At 44.5% G+C, this 26,120-nt stretch overlaps 1 protein-coding gene across 1 annotated transcript in view; it reads left to right on the forward strand.

Moving 5' to 3' along the window:
- The window catches only part of LOC120933095 (snake venom metalloproteinase atrolysin-D-like), a 47,786-nt gene that overhangs the window by 7,726 nt on the left and 13,940 nt on the right, over positions 1 to 26,120 (forward strand). Inside the window, exons 2-4 of the mRNA XM_040346092.1 lie at positions 15,679 to 15,767; positions 18,061 to 18,137; positions 18,230 to 18,314. Coding sequence (XP_040202026.1) covers positions 15,679 to 15,767; positions 18,061 to 18,137; positions 18,230 to 18,314 — 251 coding nt within the window. The remainder of the gene's footprint in view (positions 1 to 15,678; positions 15,768 to 18,060; positions 18,138 to 18,229; positions 18,315 to 26,120) is intronic.

Genomic DNA, 26,120 nt, shown 5'->3' on the forward strand with positions numbered 1-26,120 from the left:
GCACTAAATTATATATTGCTCAAACATGCCATGTGTGAGACTTTTTGGGAGCCTAGCCGCGTACAGGACCCCAAAAACCAATCACCGCCTTCAGGCTTTCTAAGGGTGTACATTTTTGATTTCACTCCTCACTACCTATCACAGTTTCAGAGGCCATGCAATGCTCAGATGGCACAAATCCCCCCCCCCCCAAATGACCCCATTTTGGAAAGATAGATACCCCAAGCTATTTGCTGAGAGGTATGGTGAGTATTTTGCAGATCTCGCTTTTTGTCACAAAGTTTTGACATTTTTTTTTTTTCATTTTCTATCTTCATTTTCAAAAACAAATGAGAGCTGTAAAATACTCAACATGCCTCTCAGCAAATAGCTTGGGGTGTCTACTTTTCAAAATTGGGTCATTTTGGGGGGGGGTTGTGTTATTTTGGCATTTTATGGCCTTCGGAACTGTGATAAGTAGTGAGGAGTGAGTTCCAGGTTCCAGGTGCGAGTTCCAGGTGCGGTACCCACCTTCAGGGTGCGCGCATCCATGGGCCCCGCCACCGTGGCCTGCTCTACTGAGGTCATGCACCATGCGGAGCCTCATCCCAACTTAGAGAGGGGCCCCAGCGACTGGCTAGGTCCCAACCTTCTGCTGAGAGGATCCTAAGCCGGGAGCTGTGCAATGGGTGGTTGGCTCGGGAGAACCTAGAATCAGAGGTTGTCCAGGAGGCCTAGACGAACCATTGGGGATTCGGTCACCACACTGTATGACAGGTATGTTCAAGCTGTCAGTGGGTAACACTATCTGAATTGACTGGGAGGATTCGTTTAAATCTAGTTTCACAAATCTCAAATTGCCAAGCCTGTGGCAGAGGCCTGTTTCCTCCCAGTGATCCTTAAGTGGCGATCCGGCTGCCAGACCTGTTGTAGACGCCAGTCCGGGGGCACTTTACCCACCCTGATTGTGGTGGCGACGAATTGGGTTACGTTATTGCTGAGAGCAGGCTTGCTCTCTTTCATATCCAGGGCCTGATACTAAAGTTTCTCTACGCTCATCAACTTTTCTCTACTGTGTGTCATGTTGATGTTGGCCACGTTGGGCCTTGGAATAAAGCATTGAAAACTCAATTGACGCCTGGACACTTGCTCTTTATTCACACTCACAGCTATCACCCTAGACCAAGTCAAGAAGTTAACTTAATAGGCCGATCCCAAACTAAACAAGCGGCTCCATTGGGGGTGAGCGCTACATATGTAGCGCTCACCCCCGAAGGAGCCGCTGATTAGTTTGGGACCGGCTTTCAAAGTTACCTTCTTGACTTGATCTAGGGGTGACTTCTGTGAGTGTGAATAGAGAGCAAATGTCCAGACACCAATACAGTTTTAAATGCTTTATTCCGAGGCCGAAACTGGCCAACATCAACAGGGCACATGACAGAGAAAGGTTGATGAGCGTAGAGGAACTTTAGTATCAGGCCTTGGATATTAGGAGAGATCCAGCCTGCTCTCAGCAATAGTGTAGCTAAATTCTTTGCCACCCCAATCAGGGTGGGTAAAGTGCCCCCAGACAGGCAGTTATCTCAGGCCTGGCAGCCGGAGCGTCACTTGCAGATCACTTGGAGGAAACAGACCTCTGCCACAGGCCTGACTCAGGACCTCTGCCACAGGCTGAACAATTTAGGATTTGTGAAAAAACAGTTTGAGCAAATCTCCCCAGTCAGTTCAATCAATGTCACCCACTGACAGCTTAAGCATACCTGTCATACGGTATGGTGACCGGATCCCCGATGGTTCGTCTAGGCCTCCTGGACAACTTCTAATGCTAGGTTCTCCCGAGCCAATCCCCCATCGTACAGCTCCCGGCTTAGGATCTTCTCAGCAGAAGGTTAGGACCCAGCAAGTCGCTGGAGCCCCTTTCAATGGTAGGGTGAGGTTCTACATGGTGCACGGCCTTAGCATGGCAGGACGCGGTGGCAGGCCCATGGATGCGCGTACCCTGAAGATGGGTACCGCACCTGGAACTCGGGCCCCGCAAGAACAACCCGCCAAAAGCGGCTGCCACAGATAAATCCCCTCCCAGCATGCCCAACGAGTGAAGAACTCCTCTGATTGTCTGCTGGGAGAAGGTGGGTCCACCAGAATCCCTCTAGCGCCAACTGCCGCCCAGGGGGAATAACGCATCCCCTGGAGCGCAGACTGACCTACAGGACAGATTCTGGAAATGGCAGCAGCCCAAATTTCCATCAATTGTGAATGGGAGTAAATTAACCCTCCCATTCCCCACTAATTTTAGTGTAGCGCCCGTACTGAAAGTAAGGGGGCGCTACATATATATATATATATATATATATATATATATATATATATATATATATAAATATATATATATAGTGAAGGAGTTACCTCAGCAGCGTTGTGTGAGACCCCCTGGATGAGTTCACTACACAAAAATCAGGCACAGCAGACAGCGTTGCAGGTGAAAAACAAAAAGTGCAGTTTATTTATATTATATACAGTGAAAAATATGACAGCAAAACAAAAAGAAACATGAAAAGAAATCCTGGTCAGCTTGACCACTTACTACACACATATGAATGAAATGAATGAAAAAACGTATATAGCGCGGCACATGCGAACTGAATCGCCTCTGGGAATTCTGGGAATTCCTAACTAACAACTAGGTGCAGCCTTGTGCTGCCCCAGCACCTATCTCCCTGTTTTTTAAGTTTGTCACACAGGCGTTGTCTCACCGCACAGGACAGATACCACACTCCCTCCCCAGTCTACACAAACACAGAACTGGCTCCAGGATGGATCATCTTCCTAAGACCCCTTTCACATTGAGGAGTTTTTCAGGCGTTACAGCGCTAAAAATAGCGCTGCTATACCGCATGAAAAACTCCTGCCCAGCTACCTCAATGTGAAAGCCGGAGGGCTAAAAAGTTATAGCGCCTACAAAATAGGGGACATAATTATTATCTTTTTTTACTAGTAATGGCGGCGATCTGCGTTTTTATTGGGACTGCGACATTATGGCGGACGCATCGGACATTTTTGACAGATTTTTGGGACCATTTACATTTATACAGTGGTTAGTGCTATAAATATGCACTGATTACTGTATAAATGTGACTGGCAGTGAAGGGGTTAACACTAGGGGGCGAGAAAGGGGTTAAATGTGTAACCTGGGAGTGATTCTTACTGTGGGGGGAGAGGACTGATTGGGGGAGGTGACCGATCTGTGTCCCTATGTACAAGGGACACAGAATCGGTCTCCTCTCCCTGACAGGACGTGGATCTCTGTGTTTACACACAGAGATCCACGGTCCTGCTCAGTTACTGGGCAATCGCGGGTGCCCAGCGGCCATCGCGGGCACGCGCATCATTTTCCCAGTTCCCTAGTGGCTGTGAAAGACAAGGACGTCATATGACGTCCTGTCAGAACAATAGGACTATCGTGCCGCCGTCAATTGACGGCGGCCGTTAGTGTAGTGGTTAACCACTTAATGACCGCCCATAGCTGAATAACGGCTACAAGGCGGTTCCTTAACTCTGGGAGGATGTTATATAACATCCCCCCAGAATCGCACTCCCGCGCGTCCCATGGGGCGCGCACATGGGAGTGTCCGTGACCGCCGGGTCCAGAGGACCGGGCGCATCACGGATTGCAGTAAATAGCCACTGAAAGCGATCGTTTACCATGTGATCGCTCTGTCAAATGACGGAGCGACCACTTGTGAACAAACTGGCGTCATGTCATGATGCCGGTTCCTCTCTCCCCTCTCTGTACCGATTGGTACAGTGTGAGAAGGGAGAGATCCATCCCTGCTCAGCCATCCCTGTCATACCCTGCAACACTCTGCAATACTCCACAATACTCTGCAATACCCTGCAATACTCGGTGATACCCAGCCATACCTGGCAATACCCAGCCATATGCTGCCATACTCAGCTGTACTGGGCCTCTGTATGTGGCCAGTAGGGATGAGCCGAACATACCCGGGTTCGGTTCGCATCAGAACGTTCGAACAGACCGCGGGTTCGCGCGAACATTTAGAACCCCATTGAAGTCTATGGGACTCGAACGTTCGAATTCAAAAACGATCATTTTAAAGACCAATATTCAATTTAATGTTGGTAAACGTCTTTCAGAACCCGGGTCTTGCCCCAGGGAACATGTATCAATCGAAAAAAATATTTTAAAAACGGACGTTTTTGCGGAGCAGCGATTTTAATGATGTTTAAAGTGAAAAAAAAAAAATGAAAAATTCCTTCAAATATCACACCTGCTGTGTGTCTCTAGTAGTGGCACATGTTTAGAAATGTCCCTGCACAACATTAAATTATTATAAGAACAAAGTAATTTAATACTGCTTGCGCACGTGCTGTGTGGGAACAATATCTCAATTATTTTAGGGGTGGTGGGGGGGTGGCATTATCTTTTTGGGAAAGCAAAATTGTAGAAAAAAGGGCACCCCTCTAACATACTGTAATTGTAGCGCAACAAAGAGCCACTTGCAAAGTATTGCATCAAAAATTGTTATTAGGCGCCCCTGTTACACAGGGGCATAAAAATGTGTCCGTAGGCGCAACATAACACTGCAACCCCTCCCAATATCTGTAATTGGAGCGCAACAAGGAGCCACGTGCAAAGTATTGCATCAAAAATTGTTATTAGGCGCCCTTGTTACGCAGGGGCATAAAAATGTGTCCGTAGGCGCAACATAACACTGCAACCCCTCCCAATATCTGTAATTGGAGCGCAACAAGGAGCCACGTGCAAAGTATTGCATCAAAAATTGTTATTAGGTGCCCCTGTTACACAGGGGCATAAAAATGTGTCCGTAGGCGCAACATAACACTGCAACCCCTCCCAATATCTGTAATTGGAGCGCAACAAGGAGCCACGTGCAAAGTATTGCATCAAAAATTGTTATTAGGTGCCCCTGTTACACAGGGGCATAGAAATGTGTCCGTAGGCGCAACATAACACTGCAACCCCTCCCAATATCTGTAATTGGAGCGCAACAAGGAGCCACGTGCAAAGTATTGCATCAAAAATTGTTATTACAGTAGGTGCCCCTGTTACACAGGGGCATAAAAATGTTCGTAGGCGCAACATAACACTGCAACCCCTCCCAATATCTGTAATTGGAGCGCAACAATGAGCCACGTGCAAAGTATTGCATCAAAAATTGTTATTAGGTGCCCCTGTTACACAGGAGCATAAAAATGTGTCCGTAGGCGCAACATAACACTGCAACCCCTCCCAATATCTGTAATTGCAGCGCAACAAGGAGCCACGTGCAAAGTATTGCATCAAAAATTGTTATTAGGTGCCCTTGTTACACAGGGGCATAAAAATGTGTCCGTAGGCGCAACATAACACTGCAACCCCTCCCAATATCTGTAATTGGAGCGCAACAAGGAGCCACGTGCAAAGTATTGCATCAAAAATTGTTATTAGGCGCCCCTGTTACACAGGGGCACAAAAATTGTGCCTTAGGCCACATGCAAAGTATTGCATCAAAAATTGTTATTAGACGCCCCTGTTACACAGGGCAGAAAAATTATGCCTCAGGCACGCCAGCTGATCCCGGCACCCGACTAGCACCTGACTTATCTGATCCATCCCAGGATAACGAGCGGATAGCTTTCACACAGCCGAGCGAGGTTCCCCAGTGAGGACGTTTTTGTCACGCATGCAGTCCCAGTGCCGGGAAGGCACATACCAAGTAAGAGGCCAATCAGCTGATGTCTTTTAAGTGTATTTTAATAAAACAGTATTATACTATGAGATCCCCTTTTGTTTTTCCTGCGGTTTGAATACATTGTTTTGTACCAGTGGACTCCCTGTTGCAGCTTCTGCCATACAGTGTGCAGGCACTCATCCTGCTCAGCGTGCATGACCCACTTTTCTAAGGGGTCCATACGTAAGGGTAAGCGCATAAGTTATACAGAGCACTTTGGGTGAAACTAGATGGTGAAGGCGTTCTCCTTATCTGCTGTGAATTTAACCTCATGCATCCATCCACATGAACTTTTCTTTTTATGAACTCTTTCACATGATCACACCACATTTGTGATAATCTGTGTTATTGCATTTAAAACATTTTTTTTTTTTATGAAATTTGCTATTATCTGGGCGAGTTTTTCCTGTAATTTTGATGTGTTGAAACTTTTTTTTTTTTTTAATTGTTTTTATTAAAGTTTTCAGACAGTACAAAAATAAGACAGGCGACAAGATACAAAAAACACAGCTCAAATTCTCACACCATATAGCAGAATAAATGACACCTTATACTTCAACAGTGTGCTTCCGTTGGCAAATGTACAGGAATAGGGGGCGGGGGTGCATCTAACCGCAGGCACTATACACCCTCAGTGTGCTGGCGCATCAGCCCGGCATAGATCAGTAGTAAAACTCAGGCCCCAAGTCAAACATAACAGTCATATTGGATAATCAGCCAGCAGTCTCAGACTCCGCCAGCCAGGCGCGCCAAACTTTATCGTACTTCTGCGGGCATCCCTGATTGATATAAGTGTCCCTATACAGAGGAAGGCTGGTATTTACCAGACGTCTCCACTGCACCATGGAGGGGGGCGTGGGTTTTTTCCAATGTATGGCAATGTTCTTGCATGCATAGAAAAGTAGCAGCCTGATCAATGTTCGTTTAGCGGAGGTCAGAACAACGTTCTCAATAATGCCCAGGAGACATACTTCCATTGCCAAGGGCAGTTGAACTGCCGCAACCTTATTAGTCATTTCCAGTACCACTTCCCAATATTGTTTCACTGCGGGGCATTGCCAAAAAATGTGGGAGAAGTCGCCCGGGGAGGCGCTGCATCTCCAACATTCTGGGGAATGCGCAGGGTTCATCTTGTGAAGCCTGTGTGGGGTGAAATATGCCCTATGCACAATCTTAAATTGCACCAGCCTGTCTCGAATGGAGACCAGAGTGCGGAAGGGGAGGTCCCACACGTCATCCCAGTCATCAGTATCTAGCGTGGGGATGTCACCCTGCCATCTGGATCGCAGCCCATCCAGAGGAGGGAGAGACACAAAGATCAAGTATGAGTACAAGTGCGAGGTGGGTTTCGCATCGCAGCAAAACCTAAGTGTTCTCTCCAACTTCGACTGGGCCACGATGCAGGACGACAGCGGGAACTGTGCTGTAAACGCATGTGACAATTGGTGGTATCTCAAAAGATAATGAGGGGGTAGATTAAACGTAGACACAAGCTCTGCAAAGGGTATCAACTTATTTTGCGAGACGATGTGCGAGATCAATTTGATACCGCACCTCGACCACGCAACGGGGTCCAAAAGCTTATAAAAGTGGTCTAAGGTTGGGTTCACCCAGATAGGAGCATTGGGGGAAACCTCGGTGGGTTTGCACTTTTCAATGGCCAGTCCCGTCCTCCACGCCCGCAGAGTGGTAAGCATGGAAGGGGTCAGGGGGTAGATGTGTTGAAACTTAATTCTAATCAATTTTTTTTAGATGTTTATATAATTGCACAATAGCAGTACCTTCCTATATTGTATTGTTTGTTTCACCTACCAGGTGAATCTCATTCACTAGGTTAACACATTGTGTGCCATTGGTTCACATGTTGAACCACAGCGCCCTCATCCACATATATATCCACCTTATCAGTGCCCATCTGCTCCACCTCCTCAGTGCCCACCTGCTCCACCTCATAAGTGCCCATCTGCTCCACCTCATCAGTGCCCATCTGCTCCACCTCATCAGGCTTAGCACACACCTGTGTAGTCGCACCAGCAACCATGTCAAAAAGATCCTATTCCATTGAGGAGGCATACCAAATACTTTCCGCGCCCGACGAGAGCAATGTGGAGCTCTCTCTTTCAGATTCCATTTCAATTTCCAATTCTGATTCTGAGTTTGACGTCAATTATGAGCCAGCCTTCAGTAGCGCAACACTGAGTGACTCAGAGGAGGAAGATAGCCGGCCTGCTAAACAAAGGCATTCTGGTGAGGAGGCAGTGCCATCCACCAGCACTGCAGTGCCATCCACCAGCACTGCAGTGCCATTCACCAGCACCGCAGTGCCATCCACCAGCACCAAAGTGCCATCCACCAGCACCGCAGTGCCTCGGCAAGAAAGGTCAAGGACCCATGCCAGCCTTCCCTATGCCCTTCAAAACCCCTTGTGGCTTCCTCCTACTTCAGGAGAAGCCAACATTCCCCCTTTCACTGCCCAGCCAGGAATCCAGGTGGACACAGAGAATTTTTCCCCAATCGATTATTTTAACCTCATGTTTACAGAGGACATGCTATTTGCACAGCAATTTATTGCAAATAATCCCACGTCATATCATGCCTGTCCCTTCCAGTGGAGAGACCTAACGGTGGAGAGTTGAATTTTTTTTTAGGCCACACATTATGTATGGGACTCAACCCAAAAAACACTTCACGTTCCTTTTGGTCCAAAAACCCCATCTACCACATGCCAATCTTCTCCAGCGTAATGCCCAGATCCCGATACTTCGCCATCATGAGATTCCTACATTTTAACGATAATACCCAGTGCCATCCCCGAAATCACCCAAATCATGACAGGCTTTTCAAAATTTGGCCCTTACTGCATTATTTTTCTGAGAAATTCCCCCAATTGTATACCCCGGACCAACACATCTGTGTGGATGAGTCCCTTATTAAATTTAGTGGCAGGCTTCAAATAAAACAATTTATCCCCAGCAAAAGAGCCCGCTATGGTGTGAAGGTGTACAAATTGTGTGACCGAGTCACAGGGTACCTGTATGCCTTCAAAGTGTACGAAGGCAAGGACACCCAGCTGAATCCCCCTAATTGCCCAGACTACTTGGGATCAAGTGGCAAAATTGTTTGGGAACTAATCAAAAAAAGGATACCACTTGTACGTGGACAACTTTTACACCTCTCTTCCCCTGTTCCACAACCTGCACCGGAAGCAGATGCCAGCATGTGGCACCATCAGAAAAAATCGTAAAGGCTTTCCTCAAAGCCTTGTAAATAAAAAGCTGAAAAGAGGAGAATCGGCAAGTCTGCGCAACAAGGAGTTTCTGGCAGTGAAGTGGAAGGACAGAAGGGATGTGTACATGTTATCTACCATCCACAATGACACCGTCGTTGAAACCCGCAGAAGGCGTGGCACCACCATCCGAAAGCCCACATGCATCCAGGACTACAATTTGTTTATGGGGGGGGTCGACTTCAATGACCAGATGCTTGAACCCTATCTTGCCACAAGGCGGACGTACCATTGGTACAAAAAAGTTGCCATTTTTTTTTTTTCAATTGGCCATATATAATTCATATGTAATTTACCGCAACTCCACCCAAAACCCCAAACGCTTCCTTGGCTACCAAGAGGACCTTATCACTGCCCTTATTTTCCCGAACGATGCACCCAAAAACATCCGATCTGATGTTTTAAGTCGTCTCGCCGAGCGTCATTTTCCCGATAAAGTCCCTCCCACAGAAACAGGCCGACAACGTCAAAAAAGATGTAAGGTGTGTGCCAGTGAAGGAGTCAGACGAGACACATCTTACCATTGTGCCGATTGTCCTTCCCAACCAGGCCTCTGTGTAACTGATTGTTTTCGCCGTTACCATACCAAACTAAATTATTAATCCTCCGTTCCTGCCTTCACACACCTTCACACCCCTTATGCCACTGCCTGCTCTGTAACTGACCCTGGCTTGTTTTTTGACCACGATTCTGCCTACGGATTTTGTAATACCTCTGCCTGATCTGGAACTGACCCCAGCTTGTTTTTTTACCACGATTCTGCCTAACTGACTGTTTTTTCGACCATTCTTATGCCTAACGATTCTGTAATGCCTCTGCCTGATCTGGAACTGACCTTGGACTGTTTGACCATGTTTTTGCTTGCCTCATAGACTGATCTTGTACCCTGCTACTGGACTAGTGGGATTCAACACAGGGCTCTCACATATGTGAGGGGCTCCATAAAAGTTTTTCTGGATAAAAAAAACAATTTTTTTTGTTTTCTCATCCTAGATTAGGGTCTGGTTGCCCGGAGGCTTCAAAGAGATTTGGGTGGGGGAAACCTCTACCCCTGTCCCCATTCTGTCCTGAACGAGGCCCTACTTCTGCCTGCTGCCTGTAGGACCTATGCCATCATGGCTCTGCCTGTTGCATGAACTGACCACCTGCACTAACCCTGATGGGACAGTATCCCTGCCTGGACAATTGTGTATGCCGTTGCTGACCAAGTCCCTGCCTGCTGCCTGGACCAGTGCTATCCTCCTGTGTAGAACTGCGCTACTATTACCACAGGTAATCTTTTGTTTACGCTTTGCTCAGCATAATGTATTTTGGGGTGTAATTCTTGGTATGTGCATGCTATGTGTCTCTGGAACACCTGATGGTGTTCCTTGCATGTTGGATCTCTGTATGTGGTCAGGCTGTGTAGAAGTCTCACACATGTGGTATCGTTGTACTCAGGAGGAGTAGCAGAATGTATTTTGGGGTGTCATTTTTGCGATCTAAATGCTATGTGTTGGAAATATCTTAGAAACGGACAACTTTGTGTAAAAAAATGCGTTTTCATTTTTTTTCCACATGTTCCAAAAACTTCTGGAAAAAAATGAACCGTTCAAAAGACTCACTCTGCCTCATAGATTATACGTTGGGGTGTTAGCTTTCCAAAATGGGGTCATTTTGTGGGTAATTCCATTATCCTGGTGTTCCAGGGCCTTCAAAAGTGTAATAGGTAGTCAACTAGTTAGATGTGCAATTTATGCTCCTAAAACCCCTGATGGCGCTCCCTGCATGTTGGGCCTCTGTATTTGGCCAGGCAGTGAAAAAGTCTCACACATGGGGTATCGTTCTACTCAGGAGTAGCAGAATGTATTTTGGGGTATCATTTTTGCTATGTACATGCTATGTGTTGGAAATATCTTATCAATGGACAACTTTGTGTAAAAAAAAAAAGTGTTTTCATTTTTTTTCTGCCTGTGCCATCTGCCCGTGCCATCTGCCTGTGCCATCTGCCCGTGCCATCTGCCCGTGCCATCTGCCCGTGCCATCTGCCTGTTCCATCTGCCCGTGCCATCTGCCCATGCCACCTGCCTGTGCTACCTGCCTGTGCTACCTGCCCGTGCCACCTACCCGTGCCATCTACCCGTGCCATTTGCCGTCATCAACAACAATGGCTAAACGATCGTTTTCCCTCAAGGAGGCGTACGAAATTATTGCGGCCGATGGGAGCAACGGGGAGCTCCCCGGTTCGGATTCCTCCGCAAATTCAGACGCCGAATCTGACGTTGACTACGAGCCGGTAGTCAGCAGTGGAGCAGAGACATCCCCGGAGGAGGAGGAAGAGGAGGAAGAGGAAGAGGAAGAAGAAGAGGAAGAAGAGGAAGAAGAGGAGGAAGAGGAAGAAGAAGAGGAAGAAGAGGAAGAAGAGGAAGAAGAGGAGGAGGAGGGTCCGCCCGTCAGACGAAGGCGTATTGCTGAGGAGGCAGTGCCATCCACCAGCACCGTGGTGCCATCCACCAGCACCCGTGTTTCATCCACCAGAACCGCAACACCTCGTCAAGCAAGGTCACGTACCAGTAGGTCCCATGCCAGCCTTCCCTATTCCCTTCAGTACCCCTTGTGGCTTCCTCCTAATTCAGGAGAAGCCAACATTCCCCCTTTCACGGCCCAGCCAGGAGTCCAAGTGGACACAGAAAATTTTGCCCCGATCGATTTTTTTAATCTAATTTTTACTGACGACTTGCTTTCCTCAATTGTTTCCCAGTCCAATCTATATGCCAAACAATTTATTTCCAGTAACCCCACGTCCTATTATGCCCGTCCCTTCGAGTGGAGACCCGTAACAGTGGAGGAATTCAAAATTTTTTTGGGCCTCGTATTCTGTATGGGACTAAACTATAAAAACGAAGTACGATCATATTGGTCAAAACGCCCCATCTACCACATGCCCATCTTTTCCTCAAAAATGCCCAGGTCCAGATATCAAATGATCATGCGATTCCTACATTACAGTGACAATACCCAGTGCCCTCCCCGAGATGACCCAAATTTTGACAAACTTTATAAAATTCGGCCACTACTAGATTATTTTTCCCAAATTTTCCCCCAGTTGTTTACCCCGGACCAAAACATCTGTGTTGACGAGTCACTTGTGAAATTTTCTGGTAGGCTCGGCATAAAGCAATTTATTCCCTCCAAAAGGGCCCGCTATGGAGTGAAGCTCTACAAATTATGTGACCGTGCCACCGGATATACCTATGCCTTCAACATATATGAAGGAAAGGACGGCCAGCTACACCCCCCTAATTGTCCAGACTACATTGGGACCAGCGGGAAAATAGTTTGGCAACTCCTAAACCCACTAATGGAGAAAGGCTACCACTTGTATGTGGACAATTTTTATACAAGTTTGCCCCTGTTCCGAAACCTCTACAGAAAAAAAACACCCGCATGCGGCACCGCACGGTCGAACCGGAAGGGCTTTCCTCAAAGCCTCGTCACCAAGAAACTAAGAAAAGGGGAGACGGCGAGTGCACGCAATGAGGAAGTTCTGGCTGTGAAATGGAGGGACAAAAGGGATGTGTACGTTCTTTCTACCATCCACAAAAACACATTTGTTACCATCAGGAGGAGGAATGGGCAAACCCGGAAACCAAAATGCATTCAAGATTATAATAAGTTCATGGGGGGGTCGACTTGAACGACCAGATGCTGGAACCGTACCTTTCCACGAGAAGATCTTACCAGTGGTACAAGAAAGTTTCTATTTACCTATTCAATTTGGCCATGTACAACACCTACGTATTATATCGGAAATCCACTACAAGACCCAAATCCTACCTTTATTACCAGGAGGAAGTCACCACTGCCCTTTTATACCCCAGAAACCCACCAGCAAGCATTCGTTCCGATGTGGTTAGCCGTCTTTACGAGCGCCACTTCCCAGATAGAGTCCCTCCCAGACCAACAGGCCAAAAACGTCAAAAGAAATGCTGGGTGTGCTCCAAAGGAGGAGTGAGAAGAGACACCACTTATTATTGTGCCCAATGCCCTTCCCAACCAGGCCTCTGCGTAGTTGACTGTTTCCGCATTTACCATTCCTCACTAAATTATTAGTCCCTTCCTGCCATTTACCTTCACACCCCTTATACCTCTGCTTATGACCCTGGCTTGTTATTCGACCACGATTCTGCCTACCGATTTTGTTTATACCTCTGCCCGATCTGGAACTGACCCTGGACTGTTATTTGACCACGCTTATGCTTACCGATTATGTTTATACCTCTGCCTGATATGGAACTGACCCTGGACCGTTTGACCACGCTTATGCCTACCGATTCTGTTTATACCTCTGCCTGATCTGGAACTGACCTTGGACCGTTTGACCATTCTTTTTGCCTGCCTCTTGAACTGATCTTTTACCCTGCCAGTGGACTAGTGGGATTCAAAGCACAGGGGTCTCACATGTGAGGGGCTCCAGAATTGTTTTTCTGGATGAAGAAAACTATTGTTTGTTTTCTCATTCTAGATTAGGATCTGGTTGCCCGGAGGCTTCAAAGAGATTTGGGTGGGAGAAGCCTCTACCCCTGTCCCCATTCTGTCCTGAACGAGGCCCTACTTCTGCCTGCTGCCTGTAGGACCTATGCCATCATGCCTGTGGTGACTATTGACAATATCCCTGCCTGTTGCCTGGACAATTGCATTTTCTTTTGCTGACCAAGTCCCTGCCTGCTGCCTGGACCAGTGCTATCGTCCCGTGGACAACTGCGCTACTAAAACCACAGGTACATTTTTTTGTTTACCCTTTGCTTAGCATAATGTATTTTGGGGTGTAATTCTTGTCATGTGCATGCTATGTGTCCCTAGAACACCTGTTGGTGTTCCTTGCATGTTGGGCCTCTGTATGTGATCAGGCTGTAAAAAAGTCTCACACATGTGGTATCGCCATACTCAGGAGGAGCAGCAGAATATATTTTGGGGTGTAATTTTTTCTATGTACATGCTATGTGTTGGAAATATCCTATAAATGGACAACTTTCTGTAAAAAAAAAATGCGTTTTTATTTTTTCCCACATTTTCCAAAAACATCTGGAAAAAAATAAACCGTTCAAAAGACTCATTATGCCTCATAGATTATACGTTGGGGTGTTAGCTTTCCAAAATGGGGTCACTTTGTGGGCATTTCCATTGTCCAGGTGCTCCAGGGCCTTCAAAAGTGTAATAGGTAGTCAACAAGTTAGATGTGTAATTTATGCTCCTAGAACACCTGATGGTGCTCCCTGCATATTGGGGCTCTGTATGTGGTCAGGCTGTGAAAAAGTCCCACACATGTGGTATCGCCATACTCAGGAGGAGTAGCAGAATGTATTTTGGAGTGTACTTTTTGCTATAGACAGGCTATGTGTTGGCAATATCTTATAAATGGACAACTTTGCATAAAAAAATTGCGTTTTCATTTTTTTTCCACATTTTCCAAAAACGTTTGGAAAAAAATGAAACGTTCAAAAGACTCATTATGCCTTATAGATTATACGTTGGGGTGTTAGCTTTCCAAAATGGGGTCACTTTGTGGGCATTTCCATTGTCCAGGTGCTCCAGGGCCTTCAAAAGTGTAATAGGTAGTCAACAAGTTAGATGTGTAATTTATGCTCCTAGAACACCTGATGGCGCTCCCTGCATATTGGGGCTCTGTATGTGGCCAGGCTGTGAAAAAGTCCCACACATGTGGTATCGCCATACTCAGGAGGAGTAGCAGAATGTATTTTGAGGTGTCATTTGTGGTATACACATGCCATGTGAGAGAAATAACCTATTACAATGACAATTTTGTGAGGGGGAAAAAAAAATAAAAAAAATATTAATTTTGCAAAGAATTGTGGGAAAAAATTACAACATCAAAAACCTCATCATGCATCTTACTAAATACCTTGGAATGTCTACTTTCTAAAAAGGGGTCATTTGGGGGGTATTTGTACTTTCCTGGCGTGTTCAGGGCCCCAAGAAATGAGATAGGCACCGGTACAACAGGTGTGATCATTTTTTTATGATTTGCACCATAGCTTGTAGACTCTCTAACTTTCACAAAGAGCAAATAATATCCACTAATTTGGGTTATTTTTACCAAAGACATGTAGCAGTATAAATTGTGGCCAAAATTTATGAAGAAAAATTAATATTTTGCTAAATTTTATCGCATAAACTAAGAAAAATTCATTTTTTTCAAAATTTTCCGCCTTTTTTCATTTATAGCGCAAAAAATAAAAAGTCCAGAGGTGATCAAATACCACCAAAATAAAGCTCTATTTGTATGAAAAAAAGGACAAAAAAATCATTTGGATACAATGTTGTATGACTGAGTTATTAACATTCAAAGTGTGAGAGTGCTGAAAGCTGAAAATTGCTCCGGGAACGAAGGTGGTTTAAGTGCCCAGTAAGCAAGTGGTTAATATTGTTTTTTGTATTCCTTCTCTTCTCCATTTCAGTATGTAAAATAATTTTTTGGACATTAAATTCAAAGAAAAATATTGACTGTCTTGCTGAATGTTTTTTAGTAAAATTAACAATAATAATAATAATAATAATAATAATAATATTAATAACGATAATATTAGCAATAGTAGTATTATTACAGTTGTAATAATAATTAAATAAAGGTTAATATGATCACTTATCATTTGAACTCAGTTCCAGGTCTACATGCGCTGCCTACAGGACAGAAATACAAGGTTGTCATTCCACAGCAAATCCATGCACTGTACAAAAGTGATACTCAGGTAAAACTATGAAAAAAGTATGATAAAAATTATGTGTTAGGATATCTATACGTACACACATGTTTGTATACAATCAGAGATCTGTCATCAATTCACAGCTCAAAGGAATACATCCAAGAGGTGCTGGAACTTCAATGCTTATTAATACAGAGTAGTAAAGGGAAAAGGTAATCGTTTTAAAGAGTACACTGGCTCTGGGTAGGTGGCTTACATGCAACCACGGCTACCCCCCAATGTTAAAGCCCTGCCTTTTGGCAAGGTATCTCTACACCACCTGGTAATCTGGACGCGTTTTATCTATTGGTGACACTATCTCCCTGCTGCCATCTCTGCTCTGAGTTCCAAGCCTCATTCTGATATCGAGTTCCTCCGTAGTAGCCGGTACCCATTCACACGGAGTGAAGTCATCTCTGCAAGTGACGGAGATACACAAACGGAGAGTGCAGTCTGCAGGAGCGGCCAACTTGACTCCATTGGGACTGATATGCTCTGTTTTACTTCTACCAAATGTGAGTGCATAAACTGTATGCCTATTAACTGCTTAAGGACCGCCGCACACAGATATACGTCTGCAGAATGGCACGGATGGGCACAAGGGCATACATGTACGTCCCCTTTAGGAGCCCAGCCTTTGTTCGCGCAGTGCTCTGCCGTGGGTTGCTTAGCGCACCGCTGGTGGCGTGCTTGCGACCCGGTCCTAAGCTCTGTGACCGTCCCCGTGGGAACCGCAGACCCGATCACTGCCGGTGACCCGCGATCGGGTCACAGAGAGGAAGAACGGGGAGAGGTAAGTGTAAACAAACCTCTCCCCGTGCTTTCTGGTGAGACTGACACTGATTGTCTGTTCCCTGTCATAGGGAACGACGATCAGTGATGTCACACACTAAGCCACACCCCCCACAGTAAGAAACAACATTCAGGGCACACTTAACCCCTACCGCGCCACCTACAAGTTAACCCCTTCACTGCCAGTGTCATTTTTACAGTAAACAGTGCATTCTTATAGCACTGTTCGCTGTATAGATGACAATGGTCCCAAAATAGTGTCAAAAGTGTCCGATGTGTCCGCCATAATGTCGCAGTCGCTATAAAAATCGCTGATCGCCACCATTACTAGTAAACAAATATATATATTAATAAAAATGCCGTAAAACGATCCCCTATTTTGTAGACGCTATAACTTTTGCGCAAACCAATCAATAACCACTTATTGCGATTTTTTTAACAAAAATATGTAGAATACGTATCGGCCTAAACTGAGATTTTTTTTTATATATTTTTTTGGGAGTATTTATTATAGCAAAAAGCTCTAATTTTGTTTATAGAGCGCAAAAACTAAAAACACGCAAAGGTGATCAAATACCACCAAAAGAAAGCTCTATTTGTGGGGAAAAAAAGGACGCCAATTTTGTTTGGGAGCCACGTCGCACGACCACACAATTGTCAGTTAATGCGACGCAGTGCCGAATCTCAAGAAGTGGCTGCATAATGGTCCAGGGCTTAAAGTTTCTATACATCTACTCTCAGAGGCGCCTCTTTCCTTGTTGTTTATGTGGCCAACCCACCTTGTGTGTGCCTATGGACGCACACTGCTTGTCTTAGATGTGCACCCGGGTGCCCTCTGAGCAGCTGGCTTGCTGAGGTGGCACTTGGCAGAGAGGAGGAGTGGAGAGCACCGTCAGGGGACCCCAGGACCCCGCTCTGTGTGAAACGATTGCACAGAGCAGGCAAATATAACATATTTTTTATTTTAAAGGATAGGTCCACCCTAACACTAAAATCCCTGCATCTACAGACATCCACGATCTAACACTAAACCTATCTAACTCTCTAAAAGAGAAATCGGCATACACACCTTTTTTTAAGCCGATCCGACCCGATCCCACGTTGAGCTGTCAGCCGCAGCTTTCCTGTGGAGGAGGGTGCAGAAAACACATCCGACAATGAAAGCCCCATAGTAAGTCTATGGGTGACGTCACTCTCCATTAATTTTCTGGTGTGTTGTCTGCAGAGCTTCTGCTGCTGGAGACCGAAAAGAATCGGCTTCAAAGAAGGTATTCATACTGATTTCTTCTTTACAGGTTTAGATGAGGTTAGTGTTAGATTTTGGATGTCTGTGGATGCAGGGATTTTAATGTTAGGGTGGACTTATCCTTTAATAAAAAAAAAAGGCTTTACAATCATGTTAAATTTGTGAGGGGCCCATAAATTAATAACAGCCTGGGGCCCATTGTACAATTAATTCTCCACTGTTAGAAGAGCACTGACTGAACTTCTTCTATGCCCCCCCTAGGACCAATATCCACATGTGGTTAAGTATGAATTACAGATTGAAGACAAACCTCTGGTTATACACCTGGAGAGGAATGAGTAAGTGACATATTGAAGCACTTGGAGGGAAGAAGAACGGGGAGGTTGAAATGCTGCAAACCCTTTAATTTCCCCAACTTTTCATCCCTCAGGGAACTGGTAGCTGATAATTATATGGAGACAAGCTATGATCAGGATGACAGACCGATAATGATAAGCCCTCAGGGGAACATAAAGGTAAAGTCATATTCTTTCTTGATGATGAGGGGACAATTAATATTTCTATGTAGATGACAAGCTTCATCCGCAGAGATGATTTTACAGCTGATTTACTAAATTCTCTATTCCGTGTTACATAAAGTTTTTTTTTATATTTTAACAATTTAGAGCATACAGACTGCATTCGGGAGTTGTTAGGAGGCAGCATAGACCTGAGGCCAGACGACTTTCTGGGCTATCCAGTCTCTCTGTTTTGTTTCATAGGGGGGTCATTTACTAAAACTGGAGAGTGTAAAATGTGGGGCAACACTGCATAGAAACCAATCCGCTTCCAGGTTTTATTGCCAAAGCTTGCAAGATGATGTTAGAAGCTGATTAGCTACCATGCAAAACTGCACCAGAGTCACTAGTTTTAGTAAATCTCCCCCATAGTGTTTTAAAGTGTATGTAAACCCTAAGGCTCCATGCACACAGAAGAGTTTTTGCAATAGCGTTCATAAGCGTTTTTCAGTGTAGCGTTTTTTTTCCTCAATGGATAAAAAAACGCAAAAAATGCTGGCGCCAGTGGTTTTGAATTTTTTTTGCGTTTTTTCCCACCGAAAAACGGCACTTTGAAGGCAAATTTCGGGCGTTCAGAAAAAAGCCAATAAACTCCAAAGCTCATTAAAGTGGAGGTTCACCCACAAACTTAATTTTTTTTTTTTTTTTCACAAAGAGTCTTTATTGGGTGAATAATAAAGCATAATACATCGTACACTTACAGAAGCACAATAACTGTGAAGGATTGTATACATCAAAAAATGAACAATCATAAAGAGGTTGCAAATAATGAATTTCATATAGGCATATATGTAGCAAAAGTGCCTTCATTATAGAACTAAGATGAGAGAATATAGTTGCTTGGTCAAGCAAATTTGTGAGGGGGGGGGGGGGGGAATGGGGACAGGAGGGGAGGGAAGGAGAGAGAAAAAAAAAAGTTAGAAGTCCTGAAATGTTTCAATATCTACTCCTATCTATACCTTTATTTTATAATAGATTTGTAATGTTGAGAGTCTTTGAATGTTGACCAGTTAGATTTTTGACCACTTAATTTTTAACATTAGATTGATGCTCATTTTGTCAAGGGGAATCGGGTAGTTTTTTTAAAATCGAAGCAGTACTTACCGTTTTAGAGAGCGATCTTCTCTGCTGCTTCTGGGTATGGGCTGCGGGACTGGGCGTTCCTATTTGATTGACAGGCTTCCGACAGGCTTCCGACGGTCGCATACATCGTGTCACGATTTTCCGAAAGTAGCCGAACGTCGGTGCGCAGGCGCCGTATAGAGCCGCACCGACGTTCGGCTTCTTTCGGCTACTCGTGACGCGATGTATGCGACCGTCGGAAGCCTGTCAATCAAATAGGAACGCCCAGTCCCGAAGACCATACCCGGAAGCGGCGGAGAAGATCGCTCTCTAAAACGGTAAGTACTGCTTCGATTTAAAAAAAAAAACTACCCGATTCCCCTTGACAAAATGAGCATCAATCTAATGTTAAAAAAAAAATTTCGGGTGAACTCCCGCTTTAACATTAAAAAACACCCAAATGTGCATGGGCACATAGGCTAATATAGAGTTCAGTTTATGGGCTTTTTAAAAAAAACGCCAAAACGCCAATAAACTGCAGTTTATCAGCTTCTGTGTGTATGGAGCCTAACAAGGAACTACTTCTCGTACTTGCTCTCTTTTGGTCTGTTAAATGTACCATTGGATGCATTTTGTTATATCTGTTTCATAAATGCAAACAAAGAACTTTTGATCCGCTCAGAAATTGAGAGCAGTCCTGTATCTTGTTCTTTCTGTCTGCATTATCTCAAAAAGGCGGTTTAGCCCTCTTAGTACTTTTGTTTGGTTGAGTTTAGGTATTGTTTTGGTTGAGCAAAAAAAATAAATCTAGGCAGGGCTGACACCACCCTGTCCACGAAAAACTGTACTAAATGTTTTAAAATAAAATTTCTGGCAGAGCAACGTGTATAGTTCTGCACAAGCAGAGTCTTTAAAGAATAAAACATCCACAAATATGTCTTTATTGCAGACGTATACTACATGTGTTTTGCCTTCATATAAACTTTAAAGCGGTGGTAAACCACTTGCTTTTTCTTTTTTTTAAACCCTGCTAGACAATGTCATAATGTGCTAGTATGCATCGCTAAAGGCGTTTCCATCTTCACCTGATCTTCCTTGTGGGTTCGCGGAGCCACTGTTTACGCCACAGGATGTGCTGTTCCTTCAGAGCGCATGTGTCGGTGACTTCACTGGCTGCATCTACAGTAAATATCTTGGTGTACACAGGGCAGGACTTAGGGTGGTGGGGGCCCCTGGGCTTGAGTGTCGAGAATTGGGGGGGGTCGAAGTTGTTGAGCGGGGGGGCGAATTGAAGTTGTTGAGCGGGGGGGGGGGGCGCATTAAAGTTTTAAAGTTGTTGAGCGGGGGGGGGTTTTGCAGTTGTTGAGTGAGCGGGGGGAGTGCCTCTCACCTATGCCAACAGCCGGGGCCACAGACTGTCATTAGCCTGGCTGTCGGCTTTCTTCCCTTCAGCAGCCACAGTTCTCCACACACCGCTCCGGTTCCTCCTGCTTCCGTGCTGCCTCCTCTTGAAATGCAGGAAAATTAACCCTTTTGCGGGACTGCGGGAAGAAGCTGTATGTGTGGGAAAGTCCCAAAGAATCCGTGCGTGTTGGGAGGTATGCGCAGGGCCGCCATCAGGAATTTTGGGGCCCCTTACACAGCTTAAGGCATGGGCCCCCTGGAGCAGAGAACCACCTGAAATTGAGAAGCGGGGGGGGGGGGGGGGCTGCCACAAATTGAGAAGCAGGGGGGGCCTTTAAAAAAAAAAGAAGAAATAAAGGGAAAAAAAAAAAATATATATATATATATAAAGGGGGGGTAGCCATCTGGGGCCCTGGGGACCTCTGGGCCCTTCCTTTAAAATAAACCTCTGGGCCCTTTAATAAAAAAAATAAACATTTATAAAAAATACATAAAAAAAGGGAGGTTGCCTCTGGGCCCCTGGGGACCTCTGGGCATTTTAATAAAAAATAAAAAATGTAAACAAAAATAAAAAATAAACATTTATAAAAAAAGGGGGGGTTGCCACATGGGGCCCTGGGGACCTCTGAGCCCTTTAATAATAATAATAATAATAAAAAAATATATATATATATATATATATATATATATATATATATAGATATATATATATATGTATATATATATACTGTATATAAAACATTTTTTTTAATAAAAAAGGGGGGTTGCCGTCCGGGGCCCTGGGGGCCTTTGGGACCATGGGGACCTCCGGACCCCTAAATAAAAAAAAAATTAAACATTTTTTTTTTTTTTTTTTTTTAAAGGGGGCCCCCTATTGGGCGGGGCCCATGGGCTTGAGCCCAGTCAAGCCCAATGGTAAGTCCGGCCCTGCCCTGGGCCCTTTAATAATATAATAAAAAAAAAAATATATATATATATATACTGTATATAAAACATTTTTTTTAATAAAAAAGGGGGGTTGCCGTCCGGGGCCCTGGAGGCCTTTGGGACCATGGGGACCTCCGGACCCCTAAATAAAAAAAAAATTAAACATTTTTTTTTTTTTTAAAGGGGGCCCCCTATTGGGCGGGGCCCATGGGCTTGAGCCCAGTCAAGCCCAATGGTAAGTCCGGCCCTGGGTGTACAGTTAGGAAGTATTTATAATACCTATAGGTAAGCCTTATTATAAGCTTACCTATAGATAAAATTAATGCACAGGATTTACTAATGTTGTGATTGTCATTGTGCAGCATTGCTTTATTGGAATAGCTGTTTGCATTGTTACCTAGCAGGTTACTGCTTTTATTTTGCCCTATTTAATGACCACAAATGCATTGATATCCTTTAATGACTTATATTCCATGAACATGTCTCTTGCCACCTATATATATCTTTTGTCCATAAGCTGGGGTTAATAGTCGAGATAGTCCTGCAACCTTTGTGAGCCCTAAACCCGGGCCACTGCCCCCCATATTCAGCATCTTTATGTTGTGTAGCGGTATAGGCCATCAGGTCAGACACATACAGTGATATTTACGTGACCATTCCTGGCTGTATGCAGGGCAGACATGCACAGACATATTACCAGTAGGGATGGGCGAAGTGTTCAGCCCGAGAATATATATGAGCCGAACTTTGGTTGTTCGGATGTTCGGCGAACAACGAACTTTATGTGGTGTTCGGGGCAAATTAGAAAGCCGCAGAACCCCGTTAGGCTTCATGTACACGGGACGTTTTTACAACGGCTCCTAAATGATTTAACTTGAAAGATAGTAACCCACATTTAAAACGTCCGTTTTGCCGCGTTTACATGCCGCGTTTAGCGGCGTTTTGCCATTTGCTGCCGCGTTTGCGTTTAGAAGCGTTTCAAAATTATTATTTTTTTAAATGGCCAAAAACGAAAAACGCCTATAAACGAAACGCGACCAAATGCGTTTAGTCGCATTTGGCGTCTGAAATGTGGAAATCTTCTGCGTCTGAACCCTTTTTTTTCTTTCAAAGAAACGCTGTTAAAACGCAACTGCCTAAAAACGGCAATAAATGAGACTGTGTACATGGTCACATAGGATAATATTGAATGAGTTCAGGGGCAGTTGAAAAAAGTGTCCAACTGCCTCTGAACGTATGTTTAGCAGCGTCCCGTGTACATGGGGCCTTAAAATCTATGGGACACTACCATGAAAAAACAAAAGTGATCATTATAAAGGCTTATATGCAAATTATTGTCATAAAAAGTGTTTGGAGACCTGGGTCCTGCCCAAGGGGACATGTATCAATGCAAAAAAAAGTTTTAAAAATGGCAGTTTTTTCGGGAGCAGTGATTTTATTTATTTATTTTTGACAATCCAAGGTTTATTGAAGCACATTTGGGATTGTACAGAAAATGGTATATAACAACATACTTAACCTCCCTGGTGGTATGATTCTGTCTGGAATTACGTACCAAAAGCGGTACAATTATTTTGCAAGGAAATTTGGCGTTTTATACTGTAGGCCTGTAATTTTTAGGAATAACTCACTTAAATCTGTCCAAACAAGAGTCTTGTAGGCATCCCGGGTATGATTTTTTTTTTAAAACAAAATTATAAATTATAATATAATAAATAATTATAAATAATTATAACAAATAATAATATAATTATAATAAAAATTATTTAATAATGTAATCAACTCAAAATCACTGAAATTTGCTCAGTTGCAGAATTGTCGCTGTCATTACTTTTATTTTTTTATGACGTATTTCCCCACATATCGCTATCGCTCAATTCTGCAAGTGATTATAATTTATTATCACTGTTTTCTAGCTGATCTCAAACCATTTTTGACATAAAGGGACACTTTTGGACAATCTACAGTTTGCAGGGAGAAAGATCAGTTTTTATTATATAAAAGTACATGTAGGGCACTGGGCAGACCACTAGGGACAAGGGGTGTGTGTATTTTTTACACACAGTACTGTAATCTATAAGATTACAGTATACTGTATGTATAGTGTTTGTTTACTTTTTTGGATTTGGCGCCGTTCTCCGCTCCCGTGCGTCGTAACGTCGCAGGAAACGGAGATCGGCGGCACACGGGGACACTGTGAATCGAGCGAGGAGGACCCGCTTGCTCACACAGCGGGGTGGCATCGCTGGATCCAGGGACAAGGTAAGTAACTTGCCTGTGGATTCAGCGAGCAGGTAAGCCGCGCCGCTGCACACTCTGCACGTCCACCCCGAGCGTGACTCGGGGATACCGATCCTAACATTGGAAACCCACCCCGAGTCACGCTCGGGTTTACCGCTAAGGGGGTTAAAGGATCACTAAACAAAATTTTTTTTTGGGCTAAATAGCTTGCTTTACCTTATAGCAGTCTTGATTTCATGTCCTCATTGTCCGTTTTTGCTTTGAAGCAGCTGTAATCCTTTGCTGAAATCCTCACTTCCTGGTTCTCTGGCTCCATAGTAAATTTCTCATGGGAGCTTCTCACTGTGGTCTAAGCTGTGTGTCTCAGAACCAATCAGATTCATTTTAAAAACAAAAATTAGGAATTAGATATATCACATTGGATATGTCAGTTAGGAGTAAGGAATGGGGAAAAAGGGAAGTGAAGATGAAGAGAGATAGAGAGGGGGGATGTAGAGGCTATTGAGGGATGGGGAGGTGGGGAGAGAAGGGGGGAGGCAGGAAAGGGACTAATCATTAAGGGGAGGGAGTATATAGTCTGTCTGAGGGAGACAAGAAGGGAAGGGAGAAAGGTGAAACAGCCAGTTAATTTCGAGAGAGAGTGAAGACATGTATGAGGATTACATATCATAGGAAGCGTAAATATTATGTTAAGGTGCGTAAGACCAAGGAAGAGCAAATTAGCGAGAGGAGAGTGACTCAAACTCTTTTGAGTAGGTGAAAGAAACCCAGGGAGACCAGCTTTCAATGAAGGTGAAACTACATTCGTTTTTCATTGCAATTAGTTCTTCCATTTTGTAAATATAGCTCACCTTATCCAACCAATCTCTGACCCCTGGAGGTCTATCTGTTTTCCAATGCATTGGAATCAGTGACTTTGCCGCTGTAAGCAACTGCCTTGTTATGGACTTTTTGTATTTTTGTATGGAGAAAGAGTTTATGTGCAGTAAGCAAGCTGCGGCGTCCAGAACAATTTTAGTTTCAGTAATGTGCTTGATCCAGGTGGAAACCTCTTCCCAGAAGCTACGGATGCGGGGGCACTCCCACCAAATATGTAGGAAGGTACCCACGTCCGTTTTGCAGCGCCAACAGGTGACAGAGATTGCCGAGGCCCAGTTGTGAGCTTTCAATGGTGTAATGTACCACTGTGTAAGTACTTTATATGAAGTTTCTTGGTGTTTGGTACTTAACGAACATTTGTGTGTGAATATACAAGCCCTCTCCCATTGGCGTTCACTAAATTGTCGACCTAAATCTCACTCCCATCTCTCCTTGTGTTTGATAGCATCTTCAGCGTCATGTGAGATCAACCACGTGTAGGCTAGAGAAGTAGTTTTAAGGACCTGAGACCTCTTGCAACAAATGTCTTCAAGGGGCGTCAATCTTTGAAAATAAGAGTATTTGTGTTTGCTGTTTACTAGGAAGTTCCTAAGTTGCAAGTAGAACCATGGATTTGGTAATGAATCCCCAAATTCAGTTTTAAGGGATGATAGTGGTTTAACCGCATTGCTAGTCATACAGTGGGTGACTAAGAATTTTTTCGCGGGACTAGGGTGCGGGAGAGATTTTTGGTTCTGTCCCGGAGGGAAGTCAGGGTTTCCTACAATCCATCCATCCCCTGATGAAGTCATGTGACATGACGCCACGCGTAGGGACAGGAAGTACCAGACCTCACACACTCTGAAGGGAGAGATATGAGCTCGCTGCTCGTTTTGTTTGAATATTTCTGACATTTTAAATTGCCAGTATCCGTGGACGTTTAGGTGGAGGCCAAAGAGAGAGGATCAGCATACAATCAATATCACAGACTGGGTCGCACAAACTCGCCGTTCGTAGGAGATAGGCCCACTGCTCACGGCCTCCATGTGAGTGCATGTGCATGTGATTGATCGTTTTTTAAGACCCTTGCTTCCAGTATTACGCCATATCTTCCTCTTTTTTTTGTTTCTTCCAATATGGTCATTTAATGTGGAGACTACATGTAGCCCTCATCCTGCTGGATCTTTGAGTACACCTTGAGTGGTATCCAGGCTATCCGTGCTATGGCCTTGAGGTGAGCATTCTATACCACTAGAGGTGTGCGCACCGAAG

Source organism: Rana temporaria, chromosome 3 (assembly GCF_905171775.1).
Source record: "Rana temporaria chromosome 3, aRanTem1.1, whole genome shotgun sequence".
Lineage (NCBI taxonomy): Eukaryota > Metazoa > Chordata > Amphibia > Anura > Ranidae > Rana > Rana temporaria.